At 41.8% G+C, this 21,453-nt stretch overlaps 1 protein-coding gene across 1 annotated transcript; it reads left to right on the top strand.

Annotated features, from left to right (window-relative positions):
- Positions 1 to 279: 279 nt before the first annotated feature.
- LOC136438806 (SUMO-activating enzyme subunit 2-like) lies at positions 280 to 18,622 on the top strand. The gene is made up of 18 exons (XM_066433766.1): positions 280 to 437; positions 758 to 841; positions 8,649 to 8,719; positions 8,850 to 8,914; positions 9,179 to 9,279; positions 9,518 to 9,639; positions 9,959 to 10,026; positions 10,363 to 10,490; positions 11,028 to 11,127; positions 11,957 to 12,108; positions 12,598 to 12,691; positions 13,279 to 13,391; positions 13,974 to 14,129; positions 14,751 to 14,808; positions 15,270 to 15,308; positions 15,602 to 15,707; positions 16,336 to 16,466; positions 16,628 to 18,622. Exons 1-18 carry the CDS (start codon positions 297 to 299, stop codon positions 16,807 to 16,809), a joined length of 1,911 nt encoding a protein of 636 aa, XP_066289863.1. The 5' UTR covers positions 280 to 296; the 3' UTR covers positions 16,810 to 18,622.
- Positions 18,623 to 21,453: the final 2,831 nt, after the last annotated feature.

Here is a 21,453-nt window from a genome sequence, read left to right as displayed (position 1 = left end):
TTCATTATTTTAAATCAATTAAAGAATATTCTTTTAATTTTGCGTTGTTCTGCTTTCAAAAGGAAAGGTAATCTGGGTGAGTCTATTCATAAACAGGGGTGTACATTTTGAAGATTGAAATTTGTTATTAAATCTGTATATATACTGTGCGATTGAATATTTTGTGTAAAATATGATGACTATATAGTAATCTAATGTACTTTGATAAGTACTTCTTTGGCACTGCAACGTTAATATCAGAATGCTATGTCGAAATCAGAATGGTATACCCCATTTTGGGATCGTTCGAGTCCATCATGGCGGCTTTACCCTCCACTTTAGTGTCACCTACACGAGATTCTGTGGAAAACAGCAAAGTTCTGATGGTCGGAGCCGGTGGAATCGGCTGTGAACTCCTTAAGAACCTCGTCCTGACAAACTTCAAGTACATAGAAGTGGTAAGATTTACTTGGTCGCAGTCTACGCTGCCCAGATGGCCTGTGTTTTTCTGTCATCACTTTGTCGCACATGGTTGAATGTTTTGACACACGGCGCGGTGGAAATGAAAAATACAGGATAATTTGAGCAACGTGGTTTCATGCTAGTATTAAACTGGCTTTGATATATAGACACTTTACATGCCCTTACATGCTTTTTAGTCAGAGTGGCCTTATACTGTTAGCAGTCTGTTACAGTAGTGAGTATTGAAAATCATGAGACCTTTCAGAAGTTGTATACTATAATACATGTATATTTTGGAAATTATCTTTTTCCACAGATCGACCTGGATACCATCGATGTGAGCAACCTGAACCGACAGTTCCTCTTCCAGAAACAACACGTGGGCAAGTCCAAGGCACAGGTTAGACTCTGAGAAGTACCGTTTTTAGAAATGAACTGTGTGAGCATTATGACTGGCAACTGAGTTTTAACTTGTTATGTTCTTGTTTATTTTATGTAACATATCTATGGGGATCGTGTATTCACCGAAATACGGGAAATACGCGAAATACACGAAATACACGTCCGAAATACACGAAATACACTTGAAAATGGCTGAAATCTACCGAAATACAGTATGATTTGATGAATTAACATTACAGGTTGCCATATGCCGTCTTGAAATAATATATTTATAGCCCTGGCGACAAGAAAAAGACAGAAAATACTTCGTGATCCCGGCCACGTCCGGTCGCCGCCATCTTTCTTACCATACACCATGATGTTTGTTTTTCAGTGGTGTCTTCTTCTGTGTCATTTACACAAAAAGGGTGGTGAAATGTACCGAAATACAGAATGATTTGATGAGCAAACATCAAAGGTTGCTATATTTCGGCATAAAATGATATATTTATGGTCCTGGTGACAAGAAAAGGACAGAAAATACTTCACGACCCCGGCCGGCCGCCACGTCATCTTTCTTACCATACACCATGATGTTTGTTGTTAGTGGTATCCGAGGCATTTACACGAACACGGTAGTAAAATGTACCTACATACAGTAATATTTGATGAGCAAACATCACAGGTTGCTGTATTTCGGCATGAAATAATCTATTTTTGGTCCTGGCGACAAGAAGAAGGCTACCCTGGGCTCCAGACTAGTACCGGGTCGCTAGCAATTTTCTTCGGCGGCCCAAGGACAGTCAGCCCGCCAGGTCTTAGAAATCCCCCGGTGCGCTAATGCTAGGGTCACATTTCCAATCCGGGGCCCGGCCGGGCAGTCTTTGGGAACGGAAAGTATGATATTCAAGAGAACAAAAACACAAAACGTACCCAAAATTATTTAAGAGCATAGCTTGTGCAAAATTTTTGACACACACTTGGATTTTTCGTTTCCGCAAAGCCGGGCCCCGGTTAGGAAATGTGACCCGAGCATAATTAGGGTTCTGCGGGCTGGAGGCTCTGTGCCGCCGAAGGATCTGACTACGAGGTGCCGGCTAAAGGGAACCGGCTAAAAGGCCCGATAAACTACTCTACTCTACTGGAACCCAGGGTAGATCCCGGCGAAATAAGAAAATGGCGGATATGCGATCACTCACTAGTATGCGATCCGGCGGCGGGATAGCCCTAAGTGACTAAGTCTAAGGGATTTTCAAGGACCTTGTTTATTATATGTTGTAGGAATTTTAATTAAAACCTATGCGGCCCGTCGGATAATAAGACTTTTTTTGCAGCTTTATATAACGTTAACGTTGCGACAATACCGCAAGACAGAGGCCAGTGAATAAGATTTCCCCCGCAAAATTCTTATTGACAGGCTAAGCTAACCTGTCACAGTGTCAGTAAGATTTCCCCCGCTCTTGACATATACTAGTTAAAGCCTGTCAATAAGAACCTTAACCCTTGCCCTTATATAACCATAAACATGGTTCATAAATAACCAAGGAGGTTAAGTATACAAGATAACATTTCCCCTGTGTTCACACGGGATGTTCCTGTGAATCACACAAAACCCGCATCCCTACCAAACCCTGAAGATGATCCTGTAAAATGGAGAAAAAAATACTGACATTCCTTTAAATAAATAATTCATTTTTTGAATGTTAAAAACAGAAAAACGGATGTCAAAAAGATAGCCAAAAGAAATTGGATATTGATGGATTTGAACTCACGGTCTATGAACTCGCGATCTGTCGGCCTACCAGTTGAGCTGACATGATTAACTCGTTCGGCTCGGTCATTCCAACGAGGCTATAACGTCCCAACACGTCAATGGGTAAGAAAGAGGACGCGGCGGCCGGCCGGGATCGCGAAGTATTTTCTGCGGATTTGTTGTCGCCGGGGCCATAAATGAATTATTCGATGCCGAAATGATGTTTGCTCATCAAATCATACTGTATGTAGGTAAATTTTACAACCATGTTCGGATACCATTAACAACAAACATACCATAATGCACCACAAGTCAGGAAATACATAATACCAAGGTTATATAACCTCCTTGGTAATACCTAAAGCTAATATATATAATATATATATAATCTCCAAGCAGATCACACGGCGGCAAAATAAATATTATAAGGGATGATATTGTCAAAGGGATGATATTTGCCAAGGAAGTTTAGTCGCCAGGGGGTTTCATTTGCGGGCAAATTATCAACTTTACCGTGGACTGACTCTACTGGACAATAATTACTTTTTTTGCCGAATTCTACGACCCATACGCTCGTAGGAAGGGCTGGTAAAGGTTTGAGAAGTTCCTGCCCACTTGTTCTGTAATGTGTGGGGTTTGTTATGTTTTCCTTTCGTCTGAATAAATCATAGGCTGTTATCTCTTTATAATCTCCCTTGTTATCATCAATTTTGCCACTTCCTAGCTTTGCCACTTTCTTACATTTCTACACGTTTTTTTTTTTCAGGTAAATTTACCGTGAGACTGGAAGAAAGGACCATTAGGCCTACATGTACTTAATATAATCTTTGTTCCAAATGCGTTCACGTTGAAATATGCGTTGTTGGGTTATCAAGGGTTTCTGTTTTTTTTGTTATCAAACTTATTGTCAACTTTATATATTCGTTATTAAACTTATTGTTAACTTTCGTTCTTTTCTAACACCTCAGGTTCTGACGCGTTTTGTTTTGTTTTAAGTTTTGAACGAAGACTTTAGTTTCGCCTACTTGATATAATCTTTGTTCCAGATGCGTTGACGTTAAAATATGCGTTGTTGGGTTACCAGGGGTTTCTGTTTTTTTTGGTTATTAAACTTATTGTCAACTTTCGTTCTTTTCTAACACCTCAGGTTCTGACGCGTTTTGTTTTGTTTGAAGTTTTGAACGAAGACATTTGTTTCGCCTACTTAAGTTAATACCGTACTAACCGTTACTAACAGAAATCCAGCCACAGCAAACGTACATTAGCAAACATCAACAAATGTATTTACAATGCAAAATGTTAAGAAAGACATTTAGACCAAGAGCAAAAGCAAAATAAGTCACAAATCTATATTACGCAAAATGGCAACAACATTCATGGAAAGTACGCAAGTTACTTACAAATCGGGTCTTTACATTTCTTGTTGAAGGTAAAGAAACCTAGTGAAAGTTATTTCAGAAATGGCACAATCCATTTAAAAAAATATATTACGAAAAATGGCAACAACTATTTACAAATCGGGTCTTTACATTTCTTGTTGAAGGTAAAGAAACCTAGTCACAAAGTTATTTCAGAAATGGCACAATCCATAAAAAAATTATATTACGAAAAATGGCAGCAACTATTTACAAATCGGGTCTTTACATTTCTTGTTAAAGGTAAAGAAACCTAGTCACAATTTTTTTTTCAGAAATGGCACAATTCATTAAAAAATTATATCACGAACAATTATTTAAAATCGGTCTTTACATGGCAAAAAAGGTGACACCATGCAATAAAAGGCAAAGTGATAAATTGATTTCCTGCTAAAGTACAGAAAATCACCTTGATTGCTGGCGCGCTATGAAAAGGTGTCAAGGTGTTAATCGGCTTGAAAAACACGTTGCATTTGTATGGCTTGCACACTTTCATACGTTAAGAGATGCGACGTACCAACATACGTCGGGCCAAATTTCATACGTTTGGCATTCAAATAGTATGACAGAAGTGTAGTTCGCTGTCAACCATATAGCTGGAGATCACAGGTTAAGAGATGCGACGTACCAAATTTCATACGTCGGGCTAAATTTCATATGTTTCGCATTCGATAGTATGACAAAAGTGTAGTTCGCTGTCAACCATATAACGTTAGCTGGAGCTCCGGAGATCACTGGTTTAATAAGAGATGCGACGCGTACCAAATTTCATACATCGGGCCAAATTTCATACATTTGGCATTCAAGTAGTATGATCAATATATAATGTCCTTGGTATGATAAAAGTGTAGTTCGCTGTCAACTTTGGAAATGGAACCTTAGCATAACCATATAACCTCCTTGGCATAACTGGTTACAGTATTTCCTGCCGCGCAAAGGATGATGGTATAGCTTGATCCGCCATATTTGTTCCTATATGAACGCTACCCGCCGAAGAGAAAGTTAGCCAAATCCGTTGCATTATCGCTTCTACACTGGCATATGGGCAGTAGTTGGCAGGAAATCACATACAGGGAAAGTTTCTGACGATTGTTTAGTCATGAACGAACGTTGGACACCGCTGTATTGGATTTTTTGTTTGCCTACGAATCGGACCGCTTGTGTCGGTTGTAAAGAGACAAATCATGTTCACAAAGACCAAGTAGTTTACTATATGCTTGTAGTTTATGTCGTGTAGTTTCATATTGTAATGTAAGCCAGTAGTCTTTAGTATCGCTTTAGACTAGCGGGGTAACTCGGGCGGACTCGGCGGGCGACATGGCGATTGACCCCGCTGGCGCACCCCCAAAGTACGCCGGCGCTATAGAATTCCTGCCGAGCAAAAAAAAAAAAGAAGTTAAAATTATAGTAGTGAGGCTTCTAGATCGATATCTTCTCCAAACATTTCACATATTACGTGCTCAGTAAGTAAGGTGCCGAGTTGTCCCGGCCTAGGTGCCGAGTTGTCCTGAGACCCAACAAACATAATGGCGTATGGTAAGAAAGATGACGTGGCGGCCGGTCGGGGTCGCGAAGTATTTCTGTCCTTTTCTTGTCACCAGGACCATAAATATATCATTTTATGCCGAAATAAAGCAACCTGTGATGTTTGCTCATCAAATCATACTGTATTTCGATACATGTCACCACCCTTTTTGTGTAAATGACACAGAAGAAGACACCACTGAAAAACAAACATCATGGTGTATGGTAAGAAAGATGGCGGCGACCGGACGTGGCCGGGATCGCGAATTATTTTCTGTCTTTTTCTTGTCGCCAGGGCTATAAATATATTATTTCAAGACGGCATATGGCAACCTGTGATGTTAATTCATCAAATCATACTGTATTTCGGTAGATTTCAGCCATTTTCAAGTGTATTTCGTGTATTTCGGACGTGTATTTCGTGTATTTCGCGTATTTCCCGTATTTCGGTGGATACACGGACCGATATCTATGGCTGTATCCAGATTCCAGGGACACCTGAAAAACAGGTCTACTGGTAAAATAGATGAATCAGATGATATGATCTGTTTTGTTTTCTTTGTAACTTTTGAAGGAAAGTTCATGCTTGCAATAAAACAGTTCACATGCATCCGCGGATCCAGAGGGGGGCGCACCCGGCGCGCGCCCCCCCGTTCGCGCCCTCAAAAAAAAAAAAAAAAATACACAAGCCGACCGGCCGAAACTTTTGTTGAGGGCAAGGCAAGGGGCCGAGGATCAACCTTATATTATCAATCCGCTCAAATGAAAAGGCAACTCTGTTAATTCTACAGAGTTCTTGACTTCAGTATAGATACTACATGTATTAGACTAATTCAGAGATTGATTAGGTTTATGCGCTGCAACGATACAAGACTTACCTTCCCGCCAGCCCAGAAAGCGGCGCTGGCAATCGAGGTCCGGGGCGGGGCCATACTCTCCCGGGAAATTTAGTTAGGATTTTCAAGCAATCAAAATATATTCTGGTTGTCATAGTTTTTACAATATACTAGTTTTATTATATTGCCTGCTTTGTCATTGTTGCCATACAGCTTAACAACTGTCGAGCAATAAAGTTCATTCATTCATTCATTCATAAACGCTATTTCCCGCATTTTTAGAGACAAATCTTTTACCGCCGCCATTGATGTTATCATCGATGGCGGTGCTTTAAATAGGAACGACTCCCAAAAAAATTGCTTTTCAATACGCTGGAAATCAGTAGACTATGTTGTCACACACGTTGCTGTATACTTATTACACGCTGTTTTACTTTTATACTCGTGTTTTCAGGTACGTTAGTACCGTCGACCAAGTTTCACATTGGACATGGAAAATACTATTACCGTAAAACCTTTGATAAAACCGGCTACCACATCAGTTATGTTCCCATGTTTACCGTCAAAAGAGTCCACATGACATCAATGACGGTTCAATGTAGGGTCGCATGCTAGAAAATTAATCATCCTCCGCGCGGCCGGTGGCAAAATCGTAACCACTATCCAAGACAGTCATACAGCCATGGAGACTTAAGAAAGTTGTGTCTCTACATAAAAGCCGCGCGTGCTTCGGCTCCCAGTTTGGTCTCACCCTGCACGTACTATCCCCGTTTCCTGCGTATGCGTCGTGCAGTCGTGCTACTTGCCAAATATGAGCTAGTATTTGCGTCAAATTGAGCAAAATCGCGACACAACTTTGGACAAGATGGCTGTACTCAGCTGTACTCGGTGTATTTACTGCATCCAAGCATAAACGAGGGAGATCACGATCACATTGCATGTTGACATACGTTGTAATACTCGTCTATCTAAAATTATTATCGATTATAAGATATTGGGTGAGATTTAAGTGATTTGTATTGGTTTCTGGGAAACTTTTTTTTTTATGTATCGATGTGTTTGCTTTTGTGCTTTGTTACGTTGTGATGCTATCAACATTCAGGGCTCGGATGATTTCGTGACTTTCATGTTTGGCGCGAGTTCGTCCCAGTTCAAGATATAACCGCTTGTAGAATCTTTAGCAGCGCAAAAATTCGTATTGTTGTTATTAAAAGGGCACAATGAGGGGCAACACGCGGACGTAGGACCGTCGGCACTTTTTTGCCACGTAAAATTTTCTTAGAGATTACGGGGGCGTGCCGCACAGTGGCCCGGCGTGAGTTTGATGTTTTTGAGGTGTGCCGCGCCCCGCCGCCGGTCATGGACTGCTATATGCGTAACAGAGAACTCTGGAAGTTCACCGTAGGCTTCCTTCTTATGAAAACAAGGCTGTTGTTCCTGTAAGATTCCTGTACTACTGTTGACGGTAATTAGCCTCCCTTTTTAATTTCTGTTGGATTCAGTCACATTTTGAGACTCTGGCAAATCATAGTTGAGGAAGGTAGTTACGTTTAATGCGTGCTCATAAACGCCGAGAAGTGCCAGCGTGGGATTTTTCCCACCACGGTCGCAGCTTTAGTGGAAAACACAAAATGACCATGCGCATTTCTCAACTTTTTTTACCGACTTCACAGCAAAATGTGTGCCGAAATGACAAAAATGGATCGCCCTCATTTGACGGGCGGACGCCCCTCTGGCAGATTCTACGTAAAAAAAAATCTTTATCCCGCCGTGGTTAATTTTGCTCAGAAATGGTTCTAAAATGCACCAGAGAGCATCTAGATTTTAAAAAGTTTCAGGGGGAGGCCCCCCAGACCCCCCCAACGAGAGGGGGTTCCACCCCCTCTCGTGCTCTCCCCCCGCGCAGCTTACGCTGCGCGCCATCGTGGCCTTCGGCCACGACTGATATTGCGCCCCCCCGTTACAAAAATCCTGGATCCGCCGATGACATGCATGTAGTCTACATATTTCTTATCAAGTCTTGGACTTTCATCAATCATCATCATCTATCGGCCTGTATCAGCTGGGACCAAACAGGAAGTTTGGACTTTACTTTGGTATCACAATGTCTCGTAGTCATAGAAAGTATACTCGCTCACTCACTCCGTCGAGCTCGGAATCTTCCCATGACGAGTAGTTGTCTCCATAACTCTCTGTTGTCCCTTGCTGCAGTTAGTTGGTGTAGGATCATACTGCTGTCAGCTTCAGGAAGTATAACTACAACTATAATTCAGCCTAAGAAGTGTCTTTGTTTTTCAGGTGGCCAAGGAAAGTGCCCTGAGATTCAACCCAGATTGTAACATCATAGCATATCATGACAGTATTACCAAGTATGCTGTCCCCCTTCTATCGTTCTTTTCTGGTTTTCGGAATTCCATTATTTTTGTATCATATTTGTGATCACATTTGATTTATCACAAATACTCACCTTGCCTCCCTGTGTTGCTGTTGTTTTTTCAGTCCAGACTATGGAGTGGATTTCTTCAAAAAGTTTACCCTGGTCTTGAATGCTCTTGATAACAGAGGTAAGATATCACATCCCAATTAAGGTTCTTCCATAATACTAATAGGTCATATCTCAATTCATGAATTGTAGAATTTTGTTTGATGTTTCTTCAGTTGAATCTGTCGCAAACTCCGTGAACTTAAAAGTGCCGTGAACTGAAATGGATTACACTATGTCTCAATGATTCAACCAGCAACAAAATGCATAATGGTGCAAGGAGTAGATTCATCATCTGTTTCGTGACAGACTACAGAAAGTAATACTTCATGTATCTTTCATCCAGCTGCACGTAACCATGTGAACCGTATGTGCCTGGCTGCTGACGTCCCATTGGTGGAAAGTGGCACAGCGGGGTACCTGGGACAGGTCACTGTTATCAAGAAGGTGAGAGCAGAATGACTTCTAGCTTTGTACATGTACATGGTTTGTTTGTTTGTTTGCTTTCCATAACTGCCGTTTGGGCGTAATGTACCAGTTTTTATACAGTAAGTACAAGCAGTGTTAGACGGGACTGTAAGGTTTGATCGACACTGGGACTTCTACTCTTTTCGATAGGTGTTGTGGGTTGTTTAACATGCTCAAGGTGTAGAAGATTTGATCCTTGTTATTTTTGCTGAAACAGGGTCTGACAGAATGTTACGAGTGTGAACCCAAGCCGCCACAGAAGACCTACCCAGGATGCACCATCAGAAACACGCCTTCGGAACCCATCCACTGCATAGTTTGGGCCAAGTATCTCTTCAAGTAGGTTATAAATTCAAGATTTCCTTAAGAAGATCTCGAAATGGTGTACAAGATAAGGCCACGCCAATTTATTTCCTTGGCTCTCAGACGTTTTGAACAGAGCCTTAGGCCACACCAATTTCATTTGTTGGTTCTCCAACAAAAAAAGACAATACTAGATTTGAATATCAACTTGAAAACAGAGTCTGGAAGTGGAAGCTGTACCTTGATTAGTTGATACACACTGTTTTAGGGAGTGAATATACTGTACAATGTAGTAAGGTGCATGTTTTCCTTTCATCATTCATGAATGTAAGAAATGTTCTGTTTATTCTCCTAGTCAGTTGTTTGGTGAGGAGGATGCAGATCAGGACGTGTCTCCAGACACAGAAGACCCAGAACTAGCAGGTTTGTTCATTCGCTCAGGCCCTTGTAGAGCCTTGTAGTGGCACATAAGGCAGCTGTTTCCTTGCTGTTTCAGTAGCAGGCTATATTTTTACCGGGAGGGGTTGCTAGCCCTTCGCCTTAAATGTATTGAGCCTTGAGGCACCTCCTGGAATAAGGTGCCTCCATTTTACCCCCCAGACTGTACTACTCCTCCATGCCACATGGGGGCGTTGTGGCAAGGATGGAGTCAGAAATGTGACTGAAAGTTAGACTAGATATAAGAACTGCATCATCTATACAATCTTTTAGAACACTAAAAAGGTAAAAATGCATTTGTAAAAAAAAAATTATTTTCAGGAGAGGCTGGACAGAGAGCTGTACAAAAGGAAGCAGGAGAAAACGCCATCGGTGGGGGCATCCAGAGGACATCCACGCGGGCATGGGCAGTCTCCACTGGGTATGATGCAGCCAAGTTATTCCACAAGGTAAGCTTACAACTAGCCTATGTTAAACATACTCTCGCTGTCGGGTGCTGATTGAGCCTCCTCCCCAAGAGCTTGTGCCCTTACACCTCTAACTCAAGAGAACCATTCCCTTTTCAGGAGTCACCAATAGGAGCTCAGGATTGTTTATCACTATGAAAATCAGTCCAATAGGAGCTCAGGATTGTTTATCACTATGAAAATCAGTCCAATAGGAGCTCAGGATTATTTATCAGTATGAAAATCAGTCCAATAAGAGCTCAGGATTGTTTATCACTATGAACATCAGTCCAATAGGAGCCCTTACTGTTGTCATGTCTTCAGTACTCCGTGGGGACTTGCGCCATGGTTACTGGTAAAGTAACCCTGTGGTGTTTGATTACATTCTGTAGCAAGTGGCAGGACAGAGCTGGAGGGGCTGGTCACCATATCTATGAATGTGTTTGAGTAAGAATAAACAGAGCAGTAGTAGTAGAGGTAAACATAACGTATTTGCTTGCAAATGTTCACTTTCTTGTCCATTTTTTATTCCCAATACAGCTGTTTCACGATGATGTGAAGTACTTGTTGTCTATGGAGAAGTTATGGCAGAAGAGACGACCACCAACCCCGCTGGACTGGAACAACCTCCCAGAAGAAAGTTAGTCCTACGGTTGTTAAACTCTCTCCTGTAATCATTACCCTCTGCCATACCAAATATACCCAGTAGAAGACAATTTGCAGAACTTAACTCATAGCAAGACACAAGGCACACGCAAAATCCCTGTCGTTAATTTGCATCACATTTGTGATTAAAAGATTTGTTTGGAATTTTGAGCTCTTCCTACTGGAGCAGTTGCCTAGTGGGTAGAGGTCTCTCTTTGCTGTGGTAGGTTCTTGATTCAACAACAAAAATACAACATAATGGGCTCTAAAAGATTTTGGAAATGGTCAGACATTTCAGGTAGCATCCACTACCTTTTGTCAGTTGCTTAAGTAACTGTTACCTTGTGCATCTTATTTCCTGGATGTCTAACCTTCATCGGCGTCGCGGTGGTGTAGTGGCAGGGTGTTTGGCCCCAGAACCCAGCGACACCGGGTTCGAATCCGGGGTTCCCTGATTTGGCCCATTGACGTTGTGCCCTTGGGAAAGACACTTTACACGACTTTCCCCACTTTACTCAGGGGAAAATGAGTACCTAGCTTCGGTTAGAGACGTCCCTCGGATAGGACGTTAAATGGAGGTCCCGTGTTTGGGAAGAGCCACACCTCAAGCACGTTAAAGAACCCAACACAATTATCGAAAAGAGTAGGGGTCCTTCCCGGTGTGTGTGGATCATGTAAAATTGTCCGGATATGCAGCTTGTACTCTTCAGTACAAACCTGGTGTTTTACGCCTTGATGGGGTTTACCGGGTATGCAATACAAACAAACAAACAAACAAACATCGACATAGGATGACAGAGTTGCTTATTCCTATGATTTTTCAGATGGGACAGCTGAGGCGGACAGCAGTACTCGCATCCAGGACCAGCAGCTGTGGAGCATCAGGAGGTGCGCCGCTGTCTTCAGGGACAGCATCGGACAGCTGAAGGAACAGCTGGTTGCCCGGGGAAACGGGGCAGAGCTAGTGTGGGACAAGGTGAGTCAATCTCTCTAAGTCACTAAAACAAGGTAGAAAAAAAATGCCAAAGACAAATTTGAAGTAGATCAAAGAAAACTTGTTATGGTAATCATCATCATCAGCTCCTTTACATCCTGCCGGACGATCAGTTATGGTAATACATGTATTGGTAATTAACAAGTAGAAGTCACTGTAGTAGTAGTAGTACTGAAGTAGTTGTGGTAGTAGTAGTAGTGTCAGTAGTAGAAATAGTGGTATTAGTAGTTGTTGTAGTTACTGTAGTAGTAGCAGTAGAAGTAGTACTGTAGTTGTTATAGTATCAGTAGTAATAGTAGTACTGTAGTTATTGTAGTAGCTGTTAAAGCACATGTAGTAGTAGTAGTGGCAGTAGTAGAAGTCGTGGTAGTAGTAGTAGTAATAATAGTGGCAGTAGAAGTACTAGTAATTATAGTAGAAGCAGGTACACTTTAGTTGTTGTGCAAAACTAATATCTGTGCCATGTTTTAGGATGACGAGGCCTCTATGGACTTTGTCACCAGTGCGGCCAACATCAGGGCACACATCTTTGGGATCACCACCAAGACCAGGTTCGACATCAAGTGTAAGCCAAACAATTTTTCTCTCATATGTCATATGTAAAAGGTTATTATATTTATCATTTTGAGAGTTTCTTTGAAATTAGAAGTAGGTCACAATATTATTGACATCTCAATTCCTTTATGTAACGTTTTGTGGAAAAAAGGTAAAGGGGCTGTAGGGGCAGTGGGTTGTTATACACTGTATTATACACGGTGTTGGAAGGCGGAGCTCATCTCTCTCCTTCCACTGCCTTTTACCTCTCCAACTGAAGTCAGGTACTCATTTTTACACCTTGGTGAAGTAAGGAACGTAGTATGGAGTAATAGTAGTGGCTTTCTTGGGGACACAACCTCTAGCCAGGAATCCAACCTGTGACCTCTTGATCTCGTGTCTGCTAGCATAGCCTCTCAGCCATTCAAAGCCACATTTCATATGCTGACAATTTACATGAGTCTAGTCTTTGTATTGGAAACTAGTTCCATTTTTTTGTGATATTATGTACTTGCTGGTAAGAGCATCCAGATCAGGAAATTTTTGCTTGAAGCAAGCAATGTACTTACATGTACATAAATGACCTGATATGCTAATCTATGAATATGTTGTTTGCAGCTATGGCAGGGAACATTATACCGGCTATTGCCACTACAAATGCTGTTATAGCTGGGCTGATAGTAATGGAGGCACTCAAGATTCTTTCTGGGAACATCAACAAATGCAAAACTGTGAGTAGGCTATTGTAATGTCACTTTCCGCATGCAACTTGCTGTGCTGCGCTGCTGTTTGTTTATTTATTTATCATGTTTCTCCAACACAGTGGAAGGTATGGCGGAATAGGTGTTCCTTGTCAAAGGTCACAAAGTTTTGTGATAAAATGCAACATGTGTAGCTTCCTGAAGTTTCTGCACAACTTATGGAAGCTGACACTACTTTGCTAAAGCGGATGTCTCACTGAAAATCAAATTGTGCCAAATTTTGCATTCATGATTTTTTTTCTTCAGATTCCCAATTTTGCCGACAAATTGGAATCCATGCAATTTGTCGCCTGAAATTACTTTTTTTTTTATTTTCATAAAATTCACAATTGGCAAAATGGCGCAAATGGATGCAAAACAACACAATCACTGCAAATCTCTCTTCGATGAATCTCAATCATTGTACATTGGTTTCTAATTCAGTGGTAAGTCTGCGATCAAACATGGTAGAGAGTCCATGGATGAGGCTACTAATTCACTGTGAGGTATTATTTATTGTCTGTGAGGTATTATTTATTGTCTGTCCATTTGCTTGTTCCTTTTGTTGTTCAGGTGTTCCTGAATAGACAGCCCAACCCCAGGAAGAAGCTGTTGGTTCCCTGTAAGCTGGTCCCACCCAACCCCAAGTGCTACGTGTGCTCAGCCAAACCCGAGGTGTCCGTACAACTCAACATCAACACTCTCACCGTCAAGACACTGGAGGACAAGGTTGGTTGGTTGGTTGGTTGGTTTGTTTTATTCAGATCTCCATTAGTGTACAATTTTTAAAAATTTTACACTATTCTTCCTGGAGTCTGCCAACATTAAAAACAATTAAATTGATACAGGAACAAAACTTACTCAATGGTTATACGGTTAATTAAACAAATCAAATATGATGAACTTAAAAGTGAACGGGAGAGGTCAGAGGTTAACTAAAAATAACGGAATCATGATATGGATATTGTTAGTCAAGTGCTGATCACTTTCATTAGAGGGGAGCTTTAACTCCAGAGTGTTATTTTCTAAAAGACCACATTGTTATGAATACAAAATCAACCAAGTGGACCAGATGGCTATCACCATGGTAACTGGTAAAGTAGCAGACACCCTGTGGTGTTCGATTACATTATGTAGCAAGTGGCATACAGGGCTGGTGGAGCTTGTCACCATGTATATGAAAGTGTGAAGTAAGAATAAACAGAGCAGTAGTTTGTTGGGCTAGACCATGTGAAGGTGAACATTATGTATTGCTTGCAATTATGTTACCTTTCTAGTTTATATTGTTTGTCAGGTTTAATAGAAAAAAATGTGTCCTTCTATAATTTAAACCATTTTTGTTTTCTTTAGATTATCAAGGGCCAGTTTGGGATGGTTGCTCCTGATGTGGAAATAGATGATGGGAAAGGTGAGGAACGGTAGTGTACTGTAAATGCAATTAAGTTTGTATGGTTTTATTTTGTGCTAAGGCAAAAATGGAGTGTTTGCGGTGGTTTTAAGTTTGTGGCAGCACTTAAGTCACATACTGCTACAGTATTGGACAACAATATTTGCGGTGGCTTTAAGTTCGCGGTGAAACGGACGCCACAAAAACCGCAAACATTCAACCACCGCAAAAATTTCTGCATTTACAGTATTTTTAGCAGAGACATTGGGCATTTTAACACTCCTGTTCTTGTGAATTGAAAATACATAGACCTGATGAACTACAAGTGGGATGAATTATACCAAATTCAGTGCTCAAAATGCTTACCCAGAATTTGTCGGTGGCGAAAATTTAATGACATGACAAATCTTGGGCAACAGGAAAAGATTATTTACATTCTTGTACTTTGTGCTGTTCTCACCAAACTTTGTCCTTATTTTCAGGGACCATCCTCATATCTAGTGAAGAAGGAGAGACAGAAGGTTTGTTGGTTTATCTATTTCACCAGGGAAAATATGGCACTGCCATGTTTCAATATGCCCTGGAGAGAAAACCCCTAGATATTGATAACCTTTTATTACATCATAGTTGTGGACATATTAATTCCTTTGGTCAATCTACTTAGAAAAAAATTAAAGTTTTCCGGAAACAAATCAAATTGTCAGTCCAGAATTCTTAGTCTTGCCTTTTGTGAAAGGAACAAAAAGAGATCACTAAGCAGTTGAAATATGCTCTGTCACTCACGTAACTATGTGAATGTGTGAACTCCCTCCAGCTAACAACAGCAGACATCTAAGTGAGTTTGGGATCAGGAGTGGATCTCGACTGAGGGCAGACGACTTCCTCCAGAACTATGAACTTGTCATCAACGTCATCCATGTGTAAGTCTTCTCATTTTCCTGTCAATACAACACTGTAGCTCAACTGGTAGCAGCCTCACAGTTGAGCTCCTGGTTCCAATTAGTTGGTAACTGGGAGGCCCCGGTTTACTCCTGGGCTAGGACATCTAGGTGGGGGCTACACTGTTCTTTCGGAAGGGGCTTAAAATGGTGGTCCCGTGTTCGGGGAGGTATCTTAAGCATTGCTAGAAACCCCCCAATATATGCAGCTACTGATCATGAATCAGCAAGGAAACTTACTGCCCTATGTGGCACTACAAGGCTCTGAACAACACTGTGTGCAACAAAACATTGTCAATTCATATAGTCCTCCAAAATGTTGAATTTCGTAGATATTCTGTCTCAGCTTGTGGATCTAACTCATATTTATATAGGCAAAGTAGTGGGCAACCTTAAGCCATCCGTACACACTCACACTGTATCTTCAGAAAAGATGCTGTAGCCGCATGTTCCCGTTTAGAACTTTATTCAAGCCCACATCCAGACTGTAGTTTCACCTTGTGTGTGGCTTTCTCGATGGTCAAAGGCTCAAATGAGCAAGTAAAATGTGCCCTATCTTATATATACTAGGTGCAAAGTCTAACTCATATTCATAACATATATATGACAGGGATCAGTTAGAAGAGGACAAAGAGTTTGAAGTTGTTGGACAGATGCCGGAGCCAGGCCCTCAGCCTGACACACCCCAGCCCAGTACTAGTGCAAACGGCCCAACAGAACCCCAACCTGGCACCTCCAAAGGTTTGTGAATTTGTTTGCTTATTTGTTTGTTTCTTTGTTTGTTTGAACCTCCATTTACTCTTGAGAAGTACTAGGGTATGAACATACCCAGCAATTTAAATTCAAGATAAGTGAAAAAAGATAGAGCATGACAAAAATTCTGTATCTTCTTCCTCCTTCAGATGTAGAAGAAGAGGAGCTGATGATTATAGAAGAAGAAGAAGAAGAAGACAAGGCTCCATCGAAGAAAGCAACAACTGGAGTCAAACGGAAGACATCAGATAGCAGCGATCAGCCGGTGGCTAAAAAGGGTCGCACAGCAGCCGCAGAGGTGGCAGAGGAGGACGACATCATTCCACTGTAGAGGGCAGTTCACATGTTCAACCCTGTGTATGTAACATTTGGGGCCAGGATTTCATAGCCGCTAGTAGGGGTGGGTACCGGTATTTCTTTCCAGACCAAAAAAACAACAACGGTGGACCAGTTTTTGGTCCGATTAGAGAAGGAGGTTACTGTGATGCAATGGGTTAGAAAAGGGCACAATTCTGTCTTTTGGGCGCATATTGAGGTTCCTCTAAACAGCACTCGTGTCCGCTAAACAGCACTCGTGTCCGCTAGCATGGCCACTCGACCACTGCATTCTAAACATCACTTAAGTGTATTCCAATGTACAATTTGAACATAATTGGTAGCACTCACAGTGACTTGTGCTAATGTCTCAGTCTCCAAAATATGATTTCGTACTACTGCACTACTGTAATCATGTTCAGGTTCAGATCCTCTAGACCTGGACCGGAATTTTCTGTTCCGGTACCCATCCCTAGTTGCTAGGAATACTGACCGTTAAAGGGTTAGTTTGGGGGCCTCCCTATAGGACGTTGCAAGATGTCTTAGATATTTGGTCGTCGTCTGACAGGTGGTTTTACTTACACTGGGGACCTGGCTTTAGCTGTAATAGCAGCTGTAACAAATATTTTTCTTGGGGAAAGTTTGTTAGGTCTCAACATTTATTTCAAAACAAAGGTTAACGGGTGGACAACAAAGTCCTAAATACTTCAACCCAAGATGTGCAGATACACAAACATGTATTTTGTATCTAAGCATCCTTAATCCCCCAGAATGTACCTACCATGTACCCTTGGGGTCATAGCAACTCAACAGGATTTCTGTTTACTTCTACATACATTTTTAGAAATCAAACATTTTCTATGCGGCAATAAACATGTAGATAGCCAGGCATTATGTACACAAAAATTGTCAAACTAGTTCTTACCCTAACATAGACAGTAGAATCAGATAGTATTTTGTGAACAATAGCCGGTTGGTGATTTAGAGCGTTTTGTAAGATATCGTATCATATAGCCTGGATGCCAGACCACCGCGCTCCTGGAGCTAATCGGCCGGGGAAGCAACTTGCGACGCCACCACAGATAGCACACGGCCCACCAATTATCTCTCGCGCGGGGCGATAGAAATCAGAGTTTGGCTGCCAAGCGCTCCCGGGTGCCAACTCCATCCCTACTACTACATGTAGGTCTTCCCCGCCCAAAAGGGCTTATCATCGCATCGCGCGAAAGGTCTGGTATCCAGGCTACCTATCATAGGTATTATGAGAGAAACACAATATGCTGTACTATCCAAACCTCTTTGTAGTCCATGGCAGTACTCACTGTACTCCACGTCAGATTGATCTATTTTTGTACTGTGGTATGGAGACCCTTGTTTTAAAGGGTGTACAAGCAATGTGTAAGATTATAGCATTACAGTGGAGTAACCTGTACATGTAGCTCAATTGGTTATGACACCAAGATACAGCATTTTATGTTTATATTCAACAATAGAGGTATTATGGAAATGAAATAGTTATCAAACATTTATGATAAATAGACTTCTACTGCTTTGCCAAAAATTCACAAAATCACACTTTCATCACAGTTTCTGTTACATTTAGGACTAGAGCCTTGTGCCACAGCTCCATCAAGCAGCAAGGGATAGTAGCAACCATTTACATGTAGGCCCTGAGAAAGGTATATTTTGTACAATGTGGCTGAAAAGTTACCAAAACGTCGGTATTTCTCTTAGGATGTGATTGAAGAACCTCATTTTCCAACTGCAATATAACGTTCTGTTGAGATCTTTGGTTCCTCCTTAGTAATAAAGAAAAGTAAGGGCAGTCATTTTGTGTCTGGTCTGTCATGTGGGTGGCACAGTCGCCTAGTTACATGAAGTTTCAAGTTGTGCATATGTCAATCAAACACCAACATTTGTCTGGGTTCGTAAGAAGTTCCCAGAGATACCCATCAACGTTTCATCCCTTTTCACATCAATAACAATGAAGTTTATTGCATATTCATGCCTAACAAAGGGCTAAATGCATTAGAATATCAAGAACATAGTAAGAAAACTATGCAGTATGCTATGCTTAATATATTATTTAAACGCTTCTTCTCTCTTCTTAAGACAAGCTGTTGACATTACATGTGCGAACATTCCCTTTTTTGTTAAATGTACATATCTTTGGTCTAGCAGTGCTGAGCACAGTGTCAAAAGCTTTATATAAGTTTCACAATTCAGCGATGCTACACCTGTAACAAACTACAGAGGTATTTATAGCATTTTTATTGTTGCCTACACATAGGGTCATGTACTGACTACTGCTTATGCAACCATAGAGGCAACCATGCGGAAAGTCCCTGACCCTCAGTCATAAGGGACGGATTATGTACAGGTCACGTTCCCATGCCTGTCGTTTATCCAACCTTCTTCTTCTCCCTTTCATCATGACGGGCGATCGGTTCAGCGTCGATGGACTCGTCCGTGAGCGCATGTGAGCGGCGAGTCCAGCTTTACTCTTGCAGTGTTTGCCACAAACAGCGCAGATGAAAGCTGTTGTTTTGCATGGTGTGTGTCTCTTTTGCCTTCTGGCAACTTCGTAATGGTAATATATAATGTCTTTGATCCAACCAAGGAGGGTCTATATAACCTCCTTGATCCAACATAGTCGTTCGACTGGCAAGAAGAGACAGAAGAATCATTGTAATGTTACTAAAGTTCTCTGACCGTTCTCACGAGGCACATGACTTGTCAACCTGTCGGGCATTCACCTCGCAAAACCTATTAACCCCCTTGTTTGGACCAGGGGGTCAACATCCGCGCGCGCATCAATCTTCTAGTCCGTTTCCAACAAAAGAAAAAAAAATCGGCTGTAAATTGCACGACTAACCTACACGACTTTCTCTCCCAAGAGCTATCTGTCACTATAAAATCATGACCACAACATAACACGAGGTATCAAAACTGGAAGTTCCGCTGCAGTACCATAGAAAGTCGCTAGGGGGCCCAAAATCTAATCATTTCGAGGTCTCAAGAAGACCTACATACATGCTAAGCATGCAGACAATCTATCCTGGCATTCTCGAGTTATCGTGTTCACTGACGGAAGGACACACACGCACGGACACTGACGAAAACATAACCTTCTCGGCGAAGGGAATAATCAAGAGTGAAGCATGGCGTTTTTTAAACTTCTGGGTAGTGCAGTGCGGCTTCAGTACAGCTCAAGTTTTCAGCCAAGCCACTGCTGTGTCATCCTAGCCTCCTTTGCAGGCCTCCCGGGCGGGGCCGACGTTTGTTTTTAGGGGCAGCGCTGATTAATTCGCGATTTTCATCTTATCGGGGCCAGGTTCTTTTGCTGGGGAAATCGCATTGCCCCTTCCCATGGGTGGCGATACGATGTCTTTTACATAGACAAGATATATACATATATATATGTATACTCTTGTACAGACAGAATTTCGTACATTAAACAACAGCTTTACTTTAATTCCCCATGTCGATCTAGATTTATATTTTGTTCAATGATTTATGTGTAGGGTATAGGTAACGTTTCGTATAGGCATGTGTTGCTTCTTCCTGATCCTCAGTAAGTGTATCACTTTGAATGTGAAGGAATGAAATGAAAGTTAGAGAAACCACTAGGGGTCCGAAAATCTAATCATTTCGAGGTGTCACCAAGACCTTAGTCCTACGCACCTACCGAATATCAAGACAATCCATGCAGGCATTCTGGAGTTATCATAGTGACAGACGGACAGACACACACACGAACGCTGACCAAAACATAACCTTCTCGGCGAAGGTAAAAAAAAAACGCTCCAAGATATGTTTCAATGGGAAATCATACGACGGTAACGAAATGTAAATGGCCACTAGACTACTCCCCTACACACACACACCAGCCCCCTCACCCATCCACCGAAGCAGCCAGAGGGTATCTGACCCCTGTTGCGTCAAATTAGTCCGTCCTAATGACTTTGTTCAGGGATGTCCCAATAGCTCGACTGATAACCTGGTAACAATTTCATAGCTTAGTTCCTGGTTCTAATCAGTTGCTAACTGGGAGACATTTCAATCCTAGGCAGGACATCTGGGTTGGAGCTGCACCCGTCTTTCGGAAGGGACATACTGAAATTGAGCTCCCGTGTTTGAGGAGGTGTCTCGAGCACGTTAAATGGGAAGGACTAGCAAACCATCCCTGTAAAATATACCCTGCTACTGAAACAGCCAGGAAACTTGCTGCCATGTGTGCCATTAGGCACGACAAGGATTCAGAACAAACGAAACGAATGACTGACTTCAGATTTGTTAAGTGTTTTGGGGTCAATTGAGCGGTCACCGGTTTCAACAGGCTTACGCAATCGAGGTAACAATTAGGACTACACTCACTCACTCACTCACTCACTACTCACATAACTACTCACTCACTCACAACTCACTCACCAACCCATCCACCCACCCACTCACTCACTCACTCACTCACTCACTCACTCACTCACTCACTCACTCACTCACTCACTCACTCACTCACTCACTCACTCCAAGGAGGTTAAGCCACCTTGCTCACTCAGTTCCATAGCCGATACAAATCGGAAAAAGAACATCATGCCAGTGGGCCTTTATTACACCTGCAAAAAAACGCATACAGGTGTAGCGTACATTGTCACACCCG

This window comes from Branchiostoma lanceolatum, chromosome 7 (assembly GCF_035083965.1).
Source record: "Branchiostoma lanceolatum isolate klBraLanc5 chromosome 7, klBraLanc5.hap2, whole genome shotgun sequence".
NCBI lineage: Eukaryota > Metazoa > Chordata > Leptocardii > Amphioxiformes > Branchiostomatidae > Branchiostoma > Branchiostoma lanceolatum.
The sequence above is the reverse complement of the archived record's forward strand: the minus strand, read 5'-3'. Positions and strand labels throughout refer to the sequence as shown.